This window comes from Taurulus bubalis, assembly GCF_910589615.1.
Source record: "Taurulus bubalis genome assembly, chromosome: 16".
NCBI classification, from domain to species: Eukaryota; Metazoa; Chordata; class Actinopteri; order Perciformes; family Cottidae; genus Taurulus; species Taurulus bubalis.
The window spans coordinates 21,404,961-21,422,823 of NC_136604.1; the positions used below are offsets into that span (position 1 = coordinate 21,404,961).

General features: G+C 43.5%; 1 protein-coding gene across 1 annotated transcript in view; it reads left to right on the forward strand.

Annotated features, from left to right (window-relative positions):
- grin2da (glutamate receptor, ionotropic, N-methyl D-aspartate 2D, a) overlaps positions 1–17,863 on the forward strand; it is a gene marked incomplete at both ends in the record, with an annotated part of 115,480 nt that overhangs the window by 20,517 nt on the left and 77,100 nt on the right. Inside the window, one exon of the mRNA XM_079231932.1 lies at positions 4,867–5,007. Within this exon, the coding sequence (XP_079088058.1) occupies positions 4,867–5,007 (141 nt within the window). The remainder of the gene's footprint in view (positions 1–4,866; positions 5,008–17,863) is intronic.

Sequence of the window (17,863 nt, forward strand, 5' to 3'; positions counted from 1 at the left end):
ACGCAGGTGAGGAGGGAGTTCTAGCTCAACAACGCAGGGAAAAGATGAACCTGTGTGTTATTGCATCAGATGTCGAGGGTTCTAAACCGTGAAATACGTTTTTATATCTTTCCATGAAGCTCATAAATCTAAAAACAGATTCCTAAACATGATGTGTTACGTTTAGAGACAGGACATATCCACTGAGCTCTGGGATATTTTGACTTTTTTGTTGTTGTTGCATCATCCCACACATCATCTTGGGTTTTGCCACGTCACTCTCTGAGCTTTATTAAAAACACCCGCTGTCCGGCGGCCATCTTGAATCCATCGAGACGCAGGATTCCTTCCAGCTTGCCGAGCAGCGTCTTATATGCAATCTGATTCATATATTAAATGGTGGAACATGGGTGATGTGTCCACAAGACTGGAGCTGGACACCTGAGACCTTTCTTTGCAAGATTAATTCACACATCGGCATCATTTTTCGAAATAAAAGCGGGACGAAGTGGATTTTTTTCCTCCGGGTTTTAGCGCCACGAATAAAAAGACATCGTCATGCATTCCTGCTGAACGGGTTGAGTTGCACTTATATCTTTGAAACAACAACAATTACACTTTACTGCTTCTTTCAACCTTGACAAAGGCAGCGCTGACCTTTCACAATAAAAGCCAGAGACAGGCGAGTGTTTCACATATCTGCGTCGTTCATTTCGTCGCGTCCTCCGCATGTTAAGGCCTTTAGAGGGATGTGACCAACGCTGACCTGAATCTACCCTCACGTCAACCCTAAATGAAAAGGTTTAGACTCACTCAGACTAGAACTTATGATGCATTCAGGAACTCCCCTTTTAAGTTTAACACGAGCAGGAAGTACATAATACAGTTCTTGCACACCGGAAAGTATTATAACAGGTGTGTTGGATGTGTCTGAAAGATCAAAACCCTGCAATGAGTTGGTCCCCTGAGAAATAATGAACCAGGTCAAAAGCAGTGATTTATCCTCTCAAAGGATTGGGTCGAGGACGGAGAGAAAAGTGGGAGTGCATAAATCAAAGACAGGCTTAAAAGGCAACAGGGTTTATTAAACCTGATCTAAAGTCTGTAACTAGCAAACCAAATAGCCTGCCGCAGCGACAGAAGGCAAATACCTGGTAAAAACCACTTGGTCATGTGATTTTTCCCGACTTAATGAGTTGATGAGAATTGCCTGAACGCACCATTAAACAATTGACCAGTGTGCGATGGTTTAATGCATGCTGGGTGGGAAACGATACACCAGCTGTGACCTTTAAAAGCCCAACAATTAACCCTTTTAAACGCTGCTGATCCCTAAAAGAGCCTTTCTCTAAACACTAAAGACATGATGCTCGTGCTGTAGTCCAGTAGTTTTTATTTTTTGGAAGACATGAAAAGAAACTCTGCGACGGGAGTCGTGTCTCAGCTCCTTCAAGTCACGTGTGAAATCTAATTCAACCTCGTCTACAGATTCAAACATATTGATTGACAAAAGAAGAGTTTCTATAATTGTGTGTTCTTCGTGCCTACGTGTCTGTTCTCTGACTCAGAAGAGCTGTGAGCACCCTTCATCTTCTTCTTTACCCTGAACACACACCATGACTGTGCATTAATTCCCCGTGTGGATGACAGAATATGTGACATCCTGAATGTTTTGCACGGAGCCATTTTGAACTCTCTCCTTCCTCACTTCCTGTCCGGCTCGTTTGAAGTTTTAATGCATTTTAAATGCTTTATAAATAAGGGGGTCATTAGAAAAGGGGTTTTTTTTTACTGCCCGGCTGGAGCTCCAATTTATTGTTGGTGTTGAATGTTCATTTATTTTACATAATGAACGCTTCTCGTGTGTAATAAGTGTCTGCTGTTGTTTTACTGCCGTGTTAAAGAGCAGAGCCGTTATGGAGTCGCTACTCCATGAAATCTGCAACGTCTCATCTGTTATTAAATTATCCCGAGAAAAGAAATCAAGAGAGCTCGCTTATATTCATTTATCGGAACGAGGGAATCTTAAAAAATACTTTTTGAAACTGGATGTTTAGCGAGCTGATCAGAAACCAGCTGACCAGCAGTGTTGGGGTAGTTACTCAGAAAAAGTAACTAGTTACACGTTACTAGTTATTTCTGAAAATTGTAACTAGATACTTTACTAGTTACTGCATTTGAAAAGTTCACTACTAGTTACTTCACTTTCCATTTTTTTAAGCAAATGTCCAAATTAACTGCAAAGATACCTGGACAAACATCATGGCCCTTTCATCACTTTATTTTCAATTTTCAATAATAATTTATTATTATTAATTAATATAATTTCCAATAATCGCGCGAGTCACACGACACTTCCTGCATAAAAAATCTACTGTAAACGTCGGGTTATGAGCCGCTACTACCTTCGGTCAGAGTCCCCGTTAGCTCCCCGCTGTAGCCGGCTGGGGCTCCTGCTAGCGCTCCGTCACTTCCCCGCTAGCTTCCGCTAGCTCTCCGTTAACTTCCGCTAGCTCCCCGAAAACCACCGAAGGTAGCGGGACCAGGCTCGACACCCGACTTGGGCAGAGGGGACGTGGGCAGTAGCAGCAGCAGCGCTAGCTAGCAGCTTGTTGCTACTGTTCATGCAGGAAGTGTCGTGTGACTCGCGCGCCGCTAAAAGAGAACTTTTCGGACTGGTACAAATGTCTTGGGTAACGCAGGAAAGCGCGTTCCTGAGGTCTAGTAAAGTAGTGTAGTTACCAATGTTTTGAGTGTAATGCGTTACTTTACTTCGTTAGCTATAATAGTAATATCGTTACTGTAATCCGTTACTTTGTAGCTCGTTACCCACAACACTGCTGACCAGCAACAACCATTCATATTTACACAAGCGAACAACTTGGCTTTTTTTATATAACCATGCACTTTTTCTCTATGACTGGAATTCATATTATTCTCCTTCGACTCCCAGCAAGACGGCAAAACAAAAGCACTTCCCAAAAATGCTGCAGTGTCCCTTTAAGACGCAGACATCCTGACCGCACTCTGGTGTTTCTGAAGGGCCGAACATTTGGATTTTGCTCTTCAGTGTTGATTCATCACTTTTCTGTGTGCACACAAGAGCCCCCCCAACACAGGAAACTCATTTGTAGAAATTGGGCAATTCTACAGCGTCTCCGTCTGTGAAGATGTAATTACTTTCCATTCTGTTGAAGTCCCACACAGTTTAAACTGCTGATGGGTGTTCTTTAACGCGTTGCACCGTTTAGCTTGAAAGGTATTGAGTCCATTCATTTCCCTCCATAAGTTCACTGCTATTACGAGTTTTTTTTGGTGCATTTTCATTGTCACCGGATGTGCACTTCTTCACGCCTTTCTGTGACAAAAAAGACATTTAGCCGTCTTCTTGTGGTCGGCACCGACCCGTTAACAGAACCACATAAATGTGTTTATTGCATCAAGGCTTTTTGACTTTGTCAGGAACCTATTTTCAACAAAATGAAACAAAAACTTTTTTTTTCACTAAATTATAAAACGCTCTGGGTGAAATTATGACCTTTGTGTTGTTAGGGTCGGTTTTGACCCAGTTCTAAAAATAAGATTTGCTTGATTGGTTGTTGTTTGTTTGACCTTAAAAATCTATATATTGTGTTATGACGTGTTCTGCTTTTCATTTTGTGTTTGTATTAAATATTGCCTTTTTCTTGAAGTAAATGGACCGAAATTGACCCGTAACACCATAGATGTTACTATAGTTAATACTATTAAAATGAAAAAGTAAATAAAACAAATGTATTCAAGAGATGTGTTATAATACCCCTCAGTAATAGACAGGTAACACAACAACCTTTTATTTATTTATATGATTCTCCCCTCGTGTTGTCTTGGGGTCAAAATGACCCGTGTACGAGTGTATATGTATGTGTGTTGATGGGTCATTTTGACCCCAAGACAACACGAGGGTTAAGGTTCATTTTACCATTTTTTCGATTGAAATCGAGGGGTATCCTGACAAAGAAAAGGCCCAGAGGCCCACACCAAAAATAATAAAACATACAACAATGTGTTCATGGATAAGGAAGCCTAACAAGGTGACCAAGAGATGAGAAACACATTGGATTATAGATAATTGTTTTTAGTGTATTTTACAGCTGATTTAAGACATGGGTCAAAACCGACCCGTTAACACAAGAGATGCTAACAGGAAGCTAACCCAAGAGATGCTAACAGAAAGCTAACCCAAGATAAGATAAGATAAAATAATCCTTTATTAGTCCCTCAGTGGGGAAATTGCGGGATTACAGCAGCCTTGCACACAATAGAAACACATAGTAGAACAATCAAGTAATATAAATAAAATAACAATAAACAGTAATAAAACAGTAAGAAGAATACAGAGAGATGCTAATAGACAGCTAACCCAAGAGATGCTAACAGAAAGCTAACCCAAGAGATGCTAACAGAAAGCTAACCCAAGAGATGGTAACATAAAGCTAACCCAAGAGATGCTAACAGAAAGCTAACCCAAGAGATGGTAACATAAAGCTAACCCAAGAGATGCTAACAGAAAGCTAACCCAAGATATGCTAACAGAAAGCTAACCCAAGAGATGGTAACATAAAGCTAACCCAAGAGATGCTAACAGAAAGCTAACCCAAGAGATGGTAACATAAAGCTAACCCAAGAGATGCTAACAGAAAGCTAACCCAAGATATGCTAACAGAAAGCTAACCCAAGAGATGGTAACATAAAGCTAACCCAAGAGATGGTAACAGAAAGCTGACCCAAGAGATGGTAACAGAAAGCTAACCCAAGAGATGCTAACAGAAAGCTAACCCAAGAGGAAGGTTGCAAAATGTCCCCCGTGTCTCCGTCTCACGTTGTTCTCTCTCCATAATCCTGCAGGCGCATCGCCAAAGGCGTCTCCGTGCTCACCCACGGGGCGATGGCCCTGCGGAGGGATCAGGGCCCCAGCAGCCGGGCGCAGTACGCCGGCAACTGCCAGAGCGACGGCAACCAGACCAACCGAGTGCCAGACAGGATCAGGTGAGTCGGGGGGCGGGGGGCGGGGGGCAGGCGGTGACTTTGAACATCTTGGACTCGAGCAAACAGCAGAGCGGCGTGGAAACGCAAACAGTGGCAAAGCGCTCTGTTGGAGCTCCTCCATGCAGAGCAGCTGCAGAGCGCTGAGTCACTCGGGATGGAAACAGCTGTTTGGTTTCCAAACTGACTGCTGACGCACCGCTCCGATGGAAACATGGATTTCTGTGTCACGGCCGGAGACGATGGACTTAGAAAAGATTGATTTCTGTAAATCGTGATGATGAGGTCAAACAAGTGACCTTCTTTATTTTATTTCTTGCTTTACATATTAATGTATTTCATAATGAGAGACCTTGACAGTGAGCGCTTATTGATCCTGCGACTCAGCAACAGCGTCCAGGGTCACATTCAGCACGGCCAGAACATTGTGGTGCATTCATGTCCTGTAGGGAAAAAAGGCGCTAGGGCATCTGATACGGGGAAGATTAATCAATCTGACTTCGAGAGAGGAGAGGAGATTTCTGAAGAACTTTGTGCTCTTGAAAACTGTTTTTGGTTCTATTGCTATGAATGGTGATGATGTCCAAATATTTTCAGGCCACTGTAGTTTTCTTTTATTACTTTTTTTAAGCGCTTTTGGGAACTCAACAGCTTTTGTTGCAATACAAGCTTTGTCCGGGATTTGAAGGACGTTTGAAGGACGTGGTGAATAAAGTAGTTTCCTTCAAAGTGTGAAACGGCCAGACTGAACCCAAATTACACCCTTTGGCCTCACGGAAGAGAACAATAATGCTGCTTTTTGGTTGTAAATACCCAGGAAGTAAAGTCCAGCATCATTTGTACCATATATAAAACATCCACGCTTGCCCCTCTTGCTCAGAGGAATATGTGCAGACGAGCAGAATGCAGACTCGTAGCCGTGTGCTTGATTGACGGCCGCATGCTCTTTGGCTCAATCCCCTCTGGGAGCCGCTGGGAGAAGTCAGGTGTCGCCCTCTGCGCTCTCTTCAGCTGCCCGGGCACCGGCTGCGAGACCGGCTCCGGAGATTTGTATTCAAATTGACTCGTGCGGTCGTGGCCGTGTAACGTTTCACAAAGGACTCGCCTGCAGGAGGGGTGGAGGGCAGGTTTGTACATTTGTGGTTCCGTTGACTAAACTTCCAGGAATAAATCTGTGTTTCGGGGGGCCGCCGTGCAAGCGGAGGAGAAACCCCCGCAGACGGTGTGAAGAGGCCCTCGAGCAAGGCAGCGCCTCCCTCACCGCTTCACTAGGACTGCAGCTGTGCTGGCGCTCAGGCCTCAGCATCTGAGGTTTCTGATCTAGTTTTGATCAATAATTGTTGTAATATGCCTTGAGAATGTCGTGAACTGAGCAGTCCACATAGACGGGTCCGTTGAGTCAGGCCACGATGGTTTTAACCGGCTCTGGTTCTCTCTTCTCTTCCATCACGGTGAGCTGAGGTCACTCGGGTGACAATATGCCCAGTATCCCCATTTCATTTTATTGTGTTGTATATAACGAGTATTTTTTACTTAATATTTGTATATCTCCTATGTAACTTTGCTGACACAAACAAATTTACCCCTGGAGATGAATTGAGCATCTATCTATCCATCCATCCATCCATCCATCCATCCATCCATCCACCCACCCACCCATCCATCCATCCATCCATCCATCTATCCATCATCCACCCATCCATCCATCCATCTATCCATCATCCACCCATCCATCCATCTATCTATCTATCTATCTATCTATCTATCTATCTATCTATCTATCTATCTATCTATCTATCTATCTATCTATCTATCCATCCATCCATCCATCCATCCATCCATCCATCCATCCATCCATCCATCCATCCATCCATCTATCTATCTATCCATAGACGTTGTACTCAATCATAATGTACCACCTTGCAAGTTTGCTTCATTTTAGCGTGAATATTTTAAATCTAAATCTTTGAGTCTGAACATTGAGACATTTCTTAGAAACTTGTTTTAATGTGAGGCTGTATCTGAGGGGCTAGACTGGCATTTCCTATAAGAACATTACAAACAAAGCCATCCCATCTGCCAAAAATAGCATCCCAATTAATTTCACAGTTTAACGTGAATAGCGGACACTCCTTGATACCCACGCTAGCTAGCTTGCTAGCTAACGCAGCCCTTGTAACGCTAACTGTATCTGCCGATCTTGAGACTTCGACTAGTCTACGAACCGATGGGTGTCAACACTTTGATTACGACCATGTTAATATATACGGTCTATGATCTAAGCAGAGGTTTTTTTTAATCGAGCACAGGTGCATTTTATTATTACATTTCCGTTACTTCCGAGCGAAAGAACGTGTCTCCCTTTTAATTAACGTTAACGGGAGAAAAGTGGATGTTTACAACCGGCTCCCTGTAATTTATTGAAAAGGCACTCTGGGAAACGTTCTCCCTGAAATAGATGCCGATGATGAGGGAGAGCGAGCACAACTCTAAATTACAACGGCTAACACCGTGAAGATAACAGATTGGGGCAGATATGACAGATTGACGACAGCTTTCGAGAAACAAGCCCAGCGGCAGACGGATGGTTACCGCAGGTCGCCTGTAATGAAGTGAGGAGGTTCATTTCAAACCCAGTGAAACATTTCATTTCAGAACCGGGCTTGTGAACGCTTTCAATCAAACGCCGGGGCTGTCCGTCACGCTGACAGGCGCCGGGGCTCCTGGGAGTTTCACCCGGTGGCGGCGACGGTCCTCGCCACAGCGGCGTGAATGACACCTGTAACACATGAAGGGGTTTTTACTCTCCGGGGACGTGAACACCTGACCCAAAAGAGGGCTGTGCATAAACTCAACCTGTCGTGTGGATTGTTCTGCGTTGGAAATGTACTTTTACAGTATTAATGTAATGTTTAACACATTTATAGCTAAACATTCAAACAATAATACACAATTATTCATAGATATCCCACTAAATCTCAATGTAGTCATGAATAAGGAAATATAAAGACTATAATACCCCACATAGGGCAGCAGGAGCAGAGGATGGAGAAACAAACATCTATCAGCTGTTCCCCATTTGAAACCAGACCACCGTTGGTTTATTTTTCCCGGAACTTGTGGCGGCAGTTTAAAATGTAATAATCTAATCATAAACCTAAGTAACCTTACAACGTATTTCACAATGTTTTCTTCAACCTTCCCAAGTAGTTTGGTTGCATAAACCAAACTCAGTAGTTTCCTGTGAAGACAGAAGTTTATTTAAAAGTCTGTTTGCATGCATCGAGTAAAAAATGCAATGTAAGTTTTCTTAATAACCTTGTGTTGTGTTGGGGTCACAATGACCCGTCAACACACATATACAGGGTCATTTTGACCCGAAAACAACACGAGGGTTCGAACTGTTCTAGGAGAATACGTTGAATCCAGATATGATTCAATATGTTATAGTTATAGTCAGTAGATGCAACAGAACTGCCAAAAGCACCAATGGAAGAATGAAACACTGAGCTCGTTAGCTAACAAACATCTGGATGATTTGCATAGACGGACTCTGAGAGAGGAAAAACTAAAACAAAAGTGATTCCCTGGTGCTTCCTCTGATCCGGGATCAGATAAACGCTCCAGCAGCTCATTGCACCTTCTCTTTGACAAGTCTTGAAATGTGCCCGGGGGGCGGGGCAACTTTCTTCCTGTTGGTTTAAATGTGACAGAGTGAGGCGTTGAGTTTAGCGTCATTTCAATCGCCATCATTGCCAGAGGAAGAAGAGGAAGAAGAGGAAGAAGAGGAAGACCCCGTGTCGCTGCACTCGAGAAGGCGTGCAGCTTCAGAAGACGGTTCTCTTTTTCCACTTTGGCGTTGGATATCAGATCTGATTCACCCGACCGGCAAGAATATGTCAAAAACGTTTTGGATCGACGGTTATGATGGAACATCTTCTCGTTTGATCTGTAGAACAATCGCAGCTCGTTCACAACATTACTTTAGAGTTCCACGAGGACCTTTAGAACTAGTGGCATGTTTAGCAAGTCATTGCTGTTGATCGGTATCTTTCAAAATCATCATTTTCAAAAGTCTACTCTATTTGGAGTGGCATTTATCAAATGTAATGTTAGTCAGTGTGATATTAACACTTAAGTCTAATCGTGATACTCTGAATTAGTCTTGGTCTCAAGACTTCTAGAATAGACAGTATATTGGCAATAAAAGAGGGGACTGAAGGACTCTTCCTTTGTTTTCTGTATTTTTTTCATGCAAATGCTTTTGCTTCGCATGTTCCACATTTCATCAAAGCAGCTTCGTGGGACTCAAACTGGTTTTGGTCTTGGTCTTGTCTCCGGTCTCGATGCCCTTTGGTCTTGGATTTGGTGGTCTTAACATTTGGGCAACGGGGAAAAAAATCCACGTCTGACTCCCAACAATCTGGTTCATCAGCAGTAAAATCCGCTTTGAAGAAGGCGACGCGTATACGAGCCAATCAGAGGCCGAGGAGGGCGGGTCTTTTATTTCACATTCAGATTGAAGCCTTCGCCTGATCGCCGGCTCACAGAAAAAAAAGCTCGTTATTGCGGGAATAACTCTCATCACAATGCGGATCTGAAGGTTTTGATTACAAGTTTTAAATGAATCATCGCGCTTTTCAAATCGATGACATCGTTCTTTTTTACACTGAAGTAAGCCTCAAACTGGTGTCGGCTAATGGAGCGGCTCAAACAGCAAAAACGCAACTCAGCAAATCTCCGCTGAATAATGAATTCATTACGAGGCGGTCAAACAAAGTTGATTAACGATTTCTTTTTTGACTTTTTTTTGACCGCCGTGGGTTCCTTCTTCCCAAACGGGAGACGTTTTGAAAACCAGGTCCACGACACGGGGATGTCAGACGAGACAATGCGAGTGTTTTCGCCTCCTAATGATCTCCATTAGCCGCGTCGTTCTGCTCGTTTAGCGCTCCGACAGCTGAGACAGATGTGTGTTTAACAAAAGGAGAGCGTTCACCAAAAAAGAAGCCTCTGAACGAGCAGCTGCTCACACATGCAGACGACACAAATATCAGGATGTGCAGACGGGGAGAAGACGGACGGATGGTGTGTGAGGACCGAGGAGACAGGAAGTGTGTGAAACGCAAGTTTTGGCAGGCGGAGAGCTGGAGAAGAGTCGAGAGGATGGAGAGAGTGGAAGATGGAGGCGACGTGAGATGACGACGACGATGATGATGGTGATGGTGATGGTGGTGATTTGGCCGTCTGCTCGGAGATCATTTTTGCAAGCTCCCGGCCATCAGATTACAAATAACAGCGACAGAGCACAATCTGAAGCCGGCGCAATGAAATAAAAATGAAAAAAAAAATGAAATGCAGCACAACAGAACAGAGTGGAACTCATAATAATGACACTACGATGTCGCTCACTGCAGCAGCAGCAATGCGCTGCAGACATCGGAGGCGAAACCTGTCCGTCTCACTGGGAGGTGTGTGTGTGTGTTGCTGGGGACACACACACACACTTTCCACGACGTCGGTGCTATTTTTTTTTTTGCACACACAATGCAGTTAATGGCCGTATTCATGAAGAACAAATTCATATTCAGCTTCAGCCGAAGGATGTTTTCTGGATGCCCGAAGAACTCCACATGCACCCGACGGATCACGATTATGACTTATTACCATCCTGAATGTGTGTTATAATAATTGATATTGCACTTTTCAAAACCGCTGTAAAGAAGAAGAAAGTAGAAAGAAAGAAGAAGGAAGAAATTAAGAAATCAACTCTAGAAATGATGAAGGCACTTCCAAATAACACGGTAGATTGAGGTCTATACACACACACGCACACACACACACACAGGAACCCATGTGTGTACATACATATATCCAAACATGCTTCCCCGCTCATATGGACAGGTATGCATGTGTACGGGCGCATAACATTGAGACCTTATGAAAATGCCGTCATAAAAACATGATGTGTACAGTCGTGTCTCAACAGGAAGTGCATTCATTCCAGAGCCCTGACAGCAACACGGTTAATGGCACTGAACCCTAACTGTGTCGTGAAAACAACACACAGAAATACAGAGAGTTAATGGAGGGTAAAAAGGTTCTTATCCGTATTGTAAACGGCTCCACATGAGTTTCAAACGCATGAATCCGTGACTCAAACTGGGCCGTTTCACATGAAACACATGAAACACATACAACAGATTCCTTTGCCCACTTCAGGACGATGTCACGTAATCCTCCTCGGCGCTGGAGGAAATTGCGCAGAACAAAACACTCGCCTCGGTCTCTTAAAAGCAGCCGCTGATCAGGTGAGTCCAGGTGGAAGGATCAGACCTGCGGAGGAAGGAGAGAGGCGGAGTTACGGAGGATTTAAAGCCCTCAGACGATTGGATGGGTTTGAACACACGAGCAGACGGGACGTCAGGAGACGCTGGACGGACCCGATTGAAGGTTTATTTGCGTCTTCAAATGGCGTCCTGTAATTCTCTCTGGATTTGAAGCACGAGCTCAAATATAGAACACAGAATGTGGGACAGGAGATGCAGGAAGATTGTATCGTCAGCCTCAATTACAATATTGCTGCGCACAGATGATGAAGCTTAATGTACAAGACGAAGAAAGACAGTGAGAAAGAGGGGGAGGGGTCAGAGGAGGAGACGAGGATGAAGAGGTGACGAAGACGAGGAGACGAGGAGAATGCAGGAGAAGAAAAAGAGAGAGAGAGAGCAGGAAGGAGATAAGAGAGAAGAAAAGGAGAGACGGCTCAAAACCCTCAGGGAGCCGACCGCTCGTCTGGAGTGGAGGAGTGTCGTCTCACTTTTTAAATAACCCCACCAAACTCATTCAGGACACACACACACACACACACACACACACTTCCTGCCTCCCCCTCATGCGCTCTCTGCAGCTTCAGTAACACGTACAACTGTGTCCTTCCCATCTGACACAAATCACTCTTTTCTGTTACTTTTTGATGGTGCCATCACACAGTGGGGGGCTTTGGTGTGTGTGTGTGTGTGTGTGTGTGTGTGTGTGTGTGTGTGAGGGGCTGCAGCAGTGGAGTGTATGCAGTGTTGCAGTGTTGCAGCCTCCGCAGTGTAATCCTTTTCGGGCTGGAACTGCTTTAAAATATTCACGCGACACTTAAAACCCTGCGGCGCCAACAGTAATATTTATCAAGTGCGACAACGCGTGTCAACATATTCATATATATATATATATATATATATATATATATATATATATATATATATATATATATGTATATATATGTAATCCACCGACTCAGTTTATGCAACAGTTTCAGTCTGATGATCACGAGGAGCTGCAGACTGCGGTCAAAAGAAGTGGTAATTAATTTGCGATAAAGAACGTTATTCTTCACAGGCGTTGCGTTGGAGTAAAGGTCGAATCCGCCAAACGCTTTGAGCTTCTCTCGCGCTGTCGGGAGTTTTGCATCTTGGATTGCGCCGAGAGACGAGACGAGCGATCAAAGGGTGTCGGGACTCTGCGTCCGGTCACGATGCTCTCCGTCGTCTGCCTCTCTCTCCCTCTCTTCCTTTCACACCTTCCCTCTTCTTCGCTCATCAGCATGCCTGCTTGTCGCCCTCCCATCTGCCCGGTACATTATGTGTTCCTTCTCCCTCTTCAGGCTCACACATGCCTCCCTCCCCGGTCCTTTGTTTCCTTTATTTGGCGAGACACCTTTTTTCCTGCCTCTCCCTCGTCTCTCGGCTGTGTTTTCAGTCCTTTTTGGCATCCGCATACAATGGAGTTCAGCTTCTTTACTGCAACATGAAGACCCGTCAGCTCAGTGAAGTATCGACGGCCAAAGAGCAAAACCTCCCATCTGGAAAATGCACTTTTCCTGGATCATTTTTGCAGATAGGAGGTTTTGCACTCTGGCCATCGATAGGTCGTTTTATTCCCTCTCATGGCGAGGGGCAACAGTCGCTTCTCGGCAAGACACTGGCCACGATGAAGCCAGAAAGGGGCGGGGCCTCTGCACAGGTGTGTTGGACAGGTCACGGGACACAACACGGTTTCTATACCCGTCGTGTTGAGGGGTGATGGACCGTAGTTGACGACCGAGTTGTGCGTTTCATGTCAAATATCCACCATAGATGACAATCAGAAACATTTGGAAGGTTTAACCCTTTAAGCCATAACCCTCACCCCTAATCCTATGTATTGTTTGAGTTGTGTTTAGAGGTTGTACATGTGGATTATATATTATTGCAGCCCCGATTTTTATGTTTAATTTGATACCTGACATGTTTTTTTTTTGGGAGGGGGGATTTATGCCATGATTTTTTCTTGATTTTCCTGATATAAAAGGGTCCCCTGATCTGTTAAACTGACTTCAGAGCTGTTGACATGAGGCTTATTTACCAGCTGACATCATAAGAATAAAAAACAAATCGGCTTATTGGTATAAAAGAACATGATCTGGGCTAAAAGTAATATTTAGCTCTTTGTTGATATGAACCGTGACTCAAAACCGTGATAAGATCCGATCTGTTGAGTTTGATACAATATTCATTGAGTATATTCATGCAGTATTAACAGTGTTGTGTGTTGTGTGTTTTCTTTGTCCTCTTTCGCTCATCGGTTCCACAAACCTTCGTGTTGGGGCCGGCGCTCGGGACTCGAGTTCACCGCGAGTCGCGTCCTCAACGATCAGAATGATTTATGGAGATCCTGAGAGCCGATTGGAGGGCGGGTCGATTGGAGGGCGGGTCGAGGGCGGGTCGAACGTGCTCTCGGGGAAGGATTCAGGAAAAGGAGGGTCGACTTTCCCGTCTAATTATGCCCGGGCTTTGTTAATGGTTCTGCCGGAGGTAATGGCCGCTCTAATGTTTTATTTTTTTCTGACCAATTATATATTTAAATACTTTGGCTCAGTCTTCCTGCGGCAGAAACGCAACCACAACTACACGCGTGTTCATTCTACCATGTCCAAAAGCACACAGGCCTTCTCGTTGTAATCTGGTCCTGGATTCATTTATTTTTTTGCCTTTCCTGCTCGTTCTCTGAAGGATGTGCTCGTTTTATGAAGCATTCACTAAACCACTTATCTCACTCTGCTTTTTTCCTCCAAAAATGGTTCTTGCTCTTCACGCCGCCCTGGAGGTCAGGTCTCTAGCACGGCGGCCATGACAAAAAGATGTGGAACAAAATCCTTCTCCGCATGCATAAATGTATTTCAAAGTTTAGCTGAAGCTTATTCAAGGCTACTAGCGTCTCGAATTAGAGTCAAAATTAGTCTTTTTGTGATGAAATTCACTCTTTTAGATTCCCTGGAAAGCATTCCTCTGCTGGCCGACTGGAGCGATGACAAAAGGAGAGGATTCTATTCTTAAAAGAAGTCCTCTGAAAAGCTCTGCTGTGACAAAAACTGCAGATTTCGTCGCAGGAAGTGCTGCTTCACGGCCGGCGTGGAGAGAAGGAGCCGACGCCTCTTTCCATCTTCACATAGCGACGTGAGCGCGGTGCAAATAGAGATGCATGATGCACAATATAAACACAACCTTTAAAATAAACCGTTTAATTCCTCAGTAAACTGGCGCTCAGACCTAAAGGAACTCATCTCCCGGCCCACGCTCGTCAAAAGTCATTTTGCGTGCGATAAAAACACCTTTTTATATATTTCTTTGCATGCTCTGCGTCCGCCATACTGACTGTGATGCCAACGCAGCCGTGTGATTATGTACACGCTCAAGGAAGTGGTGTAACATGTGACAGACGGGAGGAAGTTGATGCTCAAAATAGGCGTGAATCTGAGAGAAAAAGAGAAATTAGATTTATGGAATGATACATTATGATAAAACATTGATTTGAAAAGAGGGAACTTTTGCAAAATGAAGCCTGAATAACAGATTTTGTGCAAAAATATATAACTGGCAAAGATCTGTGTTGACCACGAACTTATTAAATGTACAGTATATTACAGTATAGTGCAGTATATTACAGTATAGTGCAGTATATTAAATTATAGTACAGTATATTACAGTATAGTGCAGTATATTAAATGATTGTACAGTATATTACAGTATAGTGCAGTATATTACAGTATAGTGCAGTATATTAAATTATAGTACAGTATATTACAGTATAGTGCAGTATATTAAATGATAGTACAGTATATTACAGTATAGTACAGTAAAGTACAGTATATTACAGTATAGTACATTACAGTACAGTATAGTACAATATATTACAGTATAGTATAGTATAGTTCAGTATATTACAGTATATTACAGTAAAGTACAGTCTATTACAGTATAGTACAGTTCAGTATATTACAGTATATTACAGTATAGTACAGTATATTACAGCGTATTACAGTATAGTACAGAATATTACAGCATATTACAGTATAGTACAGTGTATTGCATCATATTACAGTATATTACTGTATATTACAGTATATTACATCATATTGCAGTATAGTACAGTATGTTACAGTATAGTACAGTATATTACAGTATATTACAGTATAGTTCAGTATATTACAGTATAGTGCAGTATAGTACAGTATAGTTCAGTATATTACAGTAAAGTACAGTATAGTTAAGTATATTACAGTATAGTACAGTATAGTTCAGTATAGTACTATTAATATATAATACAGTATAGTACAGTATATTACAGTATATTTCAGTATAATACAGTATAACAGTAAACTGCAATTTCAAGACTAAGTGAGGGTTTAAAAAAAGTCCCTTTGTCCCATGCATGAAACCAGAATGTCCCATTGATTGGCCGATTAATTGATTGATTGATTTATTCAATTATACATTAACTTAGTTAACTTGTTATTTGTCCGTCACTCCGTCTATTATTCAATAATTCAGCCAGTCGTTCTCCATCAATTTCAGATTTACTCTCCCAGCCTTCAGGTACACATCCCCCTCCTCCTCATATCGGCGGGTTAGAGTTATGGAGGTGCAGAAGCCCCACCCCCACAACTTATTAAGTCACCAACCCCCTCCTCCGTTCACTCTTTCAAGCACTCCTTCCATCAATCTAGGTCTCTGCTCTCCTGCCCGTCTCGGCTCCTCGGGGACGGCGGCCTCAGAGACGCCTGATGCATCGTTTTGCATGTAAATTGGATAATTGCATTTGGATGCATGATGCAGGGGAAGGAAATGGGGAAAGAGAGGAAGGAGGCAAGCTGGGATGGAGAGAACAGGCGGAGGGAGAGACAGGTGGTGGTATTTAAAGGAGGTAAATAATTATGGAGGTGCAGATGCACAAATACATTGAATACACAGAAGAGCTTCTACAAACGCTGACGGAAAGACACATATGTATTTTATAGAGAAAACAAACCGACTTTCTTCTCAGACAGATTGCACCAAAGCACACACTGAATCTATAATTTGCAGAGAGGATACAACTTGCTTGCATATATAATGTCACCATAATCAATTGCTGGAAAAAGCAAAGGTTAATTTATTTATTTATTTCTTGCCGCAAAAGAAAATCAGCATTTGTTTCTATAATAGAAACCTCCCTTCACCCCAGTGTGATATTTAAAAGATAGGTTGTCTCCTTGGTATCATAGTGATATGGATCGCATTAAAAAAATACATTTTGTATTAATAACATTGCAACACAGGTTATTCATATAAACTGAAAATAAAATAGGCCCCAATATGGAACCTTGCGGAACACCATTTTGCATGAAGCCGCTCAAATAGTTTTCTGACCATGAAATGTATTTTGAAGACCGATATTAACCGATATCTTCCTGTAGTTTTTAGCGTTAAATAACATGTGTCGACCTCGTGACCCCGTCTCGTATGAGCAGCCGTGTTCCGTGTTCCGTGTTCCGGTGTCTGACGTTATTTCTCTCGTGTCCTCGAAGGCGTTCGGCTTCATTCAACTGCATCAGAACTCGTGTTCATCTCTCTTCCTCTCGTGACAGTCGCTTTTCAGTCTTTACGACCCCTGGAGTGCACAGAGTTTAACGACCTCAGCAGATTCTTCCCTCCATCCGTCTCCCGGCTGACGTCCGGGGTCTCCAGATGATAAATGACATGAAGACACTCGTTAATGCACGGAACAAAGTCGTCCGAGGCCTCTTCTTCTACGTGATGCAATCAGGCCCACCGCGCAGGTCTAAGCCGTAAACCCAGCATCAGTTAGAGAGCGATTCTTGAAAATAAAACGCCTTTGAGGAGAGCCTTCATGTTCTTTGCGGCTCCCGGTGTGCAGCGGACTCGCTGCGTTTAGCCGCATGCTAAACAAGCGGTTGTCAGTGGAGCGGTTAGCGACCCGTCCCGTCAGCGCTAATGGAGGCAGACGCGTCGGTGCGATGGCAGGAGTGAAGTGCCAGTGTGTGTGTGTGTGTGTGTGTGTGTGTGTGTGTGTGTGTGTGTGTGTGTGTGTCTAATGCGAGAGCTGCCACTCCTGCTTATGAACATGCAAATGAAGCCGTAAAAAGAACATTAAATTCCTCCCGATGCTGTTTGATGTCGAAATAGCTACTCTTCTCCCACCCGCCCCCCGACACACACACACACACACACACACACACACACACACACACACACACACACACACACACTCCATCCTCCTCCTCCCCTCACCCTCCTCCCCTCTGTCTTTAATTGCCTCTCCATCACTCCTTGTTTCCTCCATGTTTGTCCTCTTCTGTCCTCCTCCCTTCATCGTCCTCCATCTTCCTCACTCCCACTTGTCATCTTCCTCTTCCTCTTCCTCACAGACATTCTTCACCTCGATGAGCCATTTCTAACCCTGCGTTTGCTATTTAGCTACATATTTATATCACTATCAACTTATAAAATAATATACAATAGTGTCCACCGCTGTTCATGATGAGATGTGG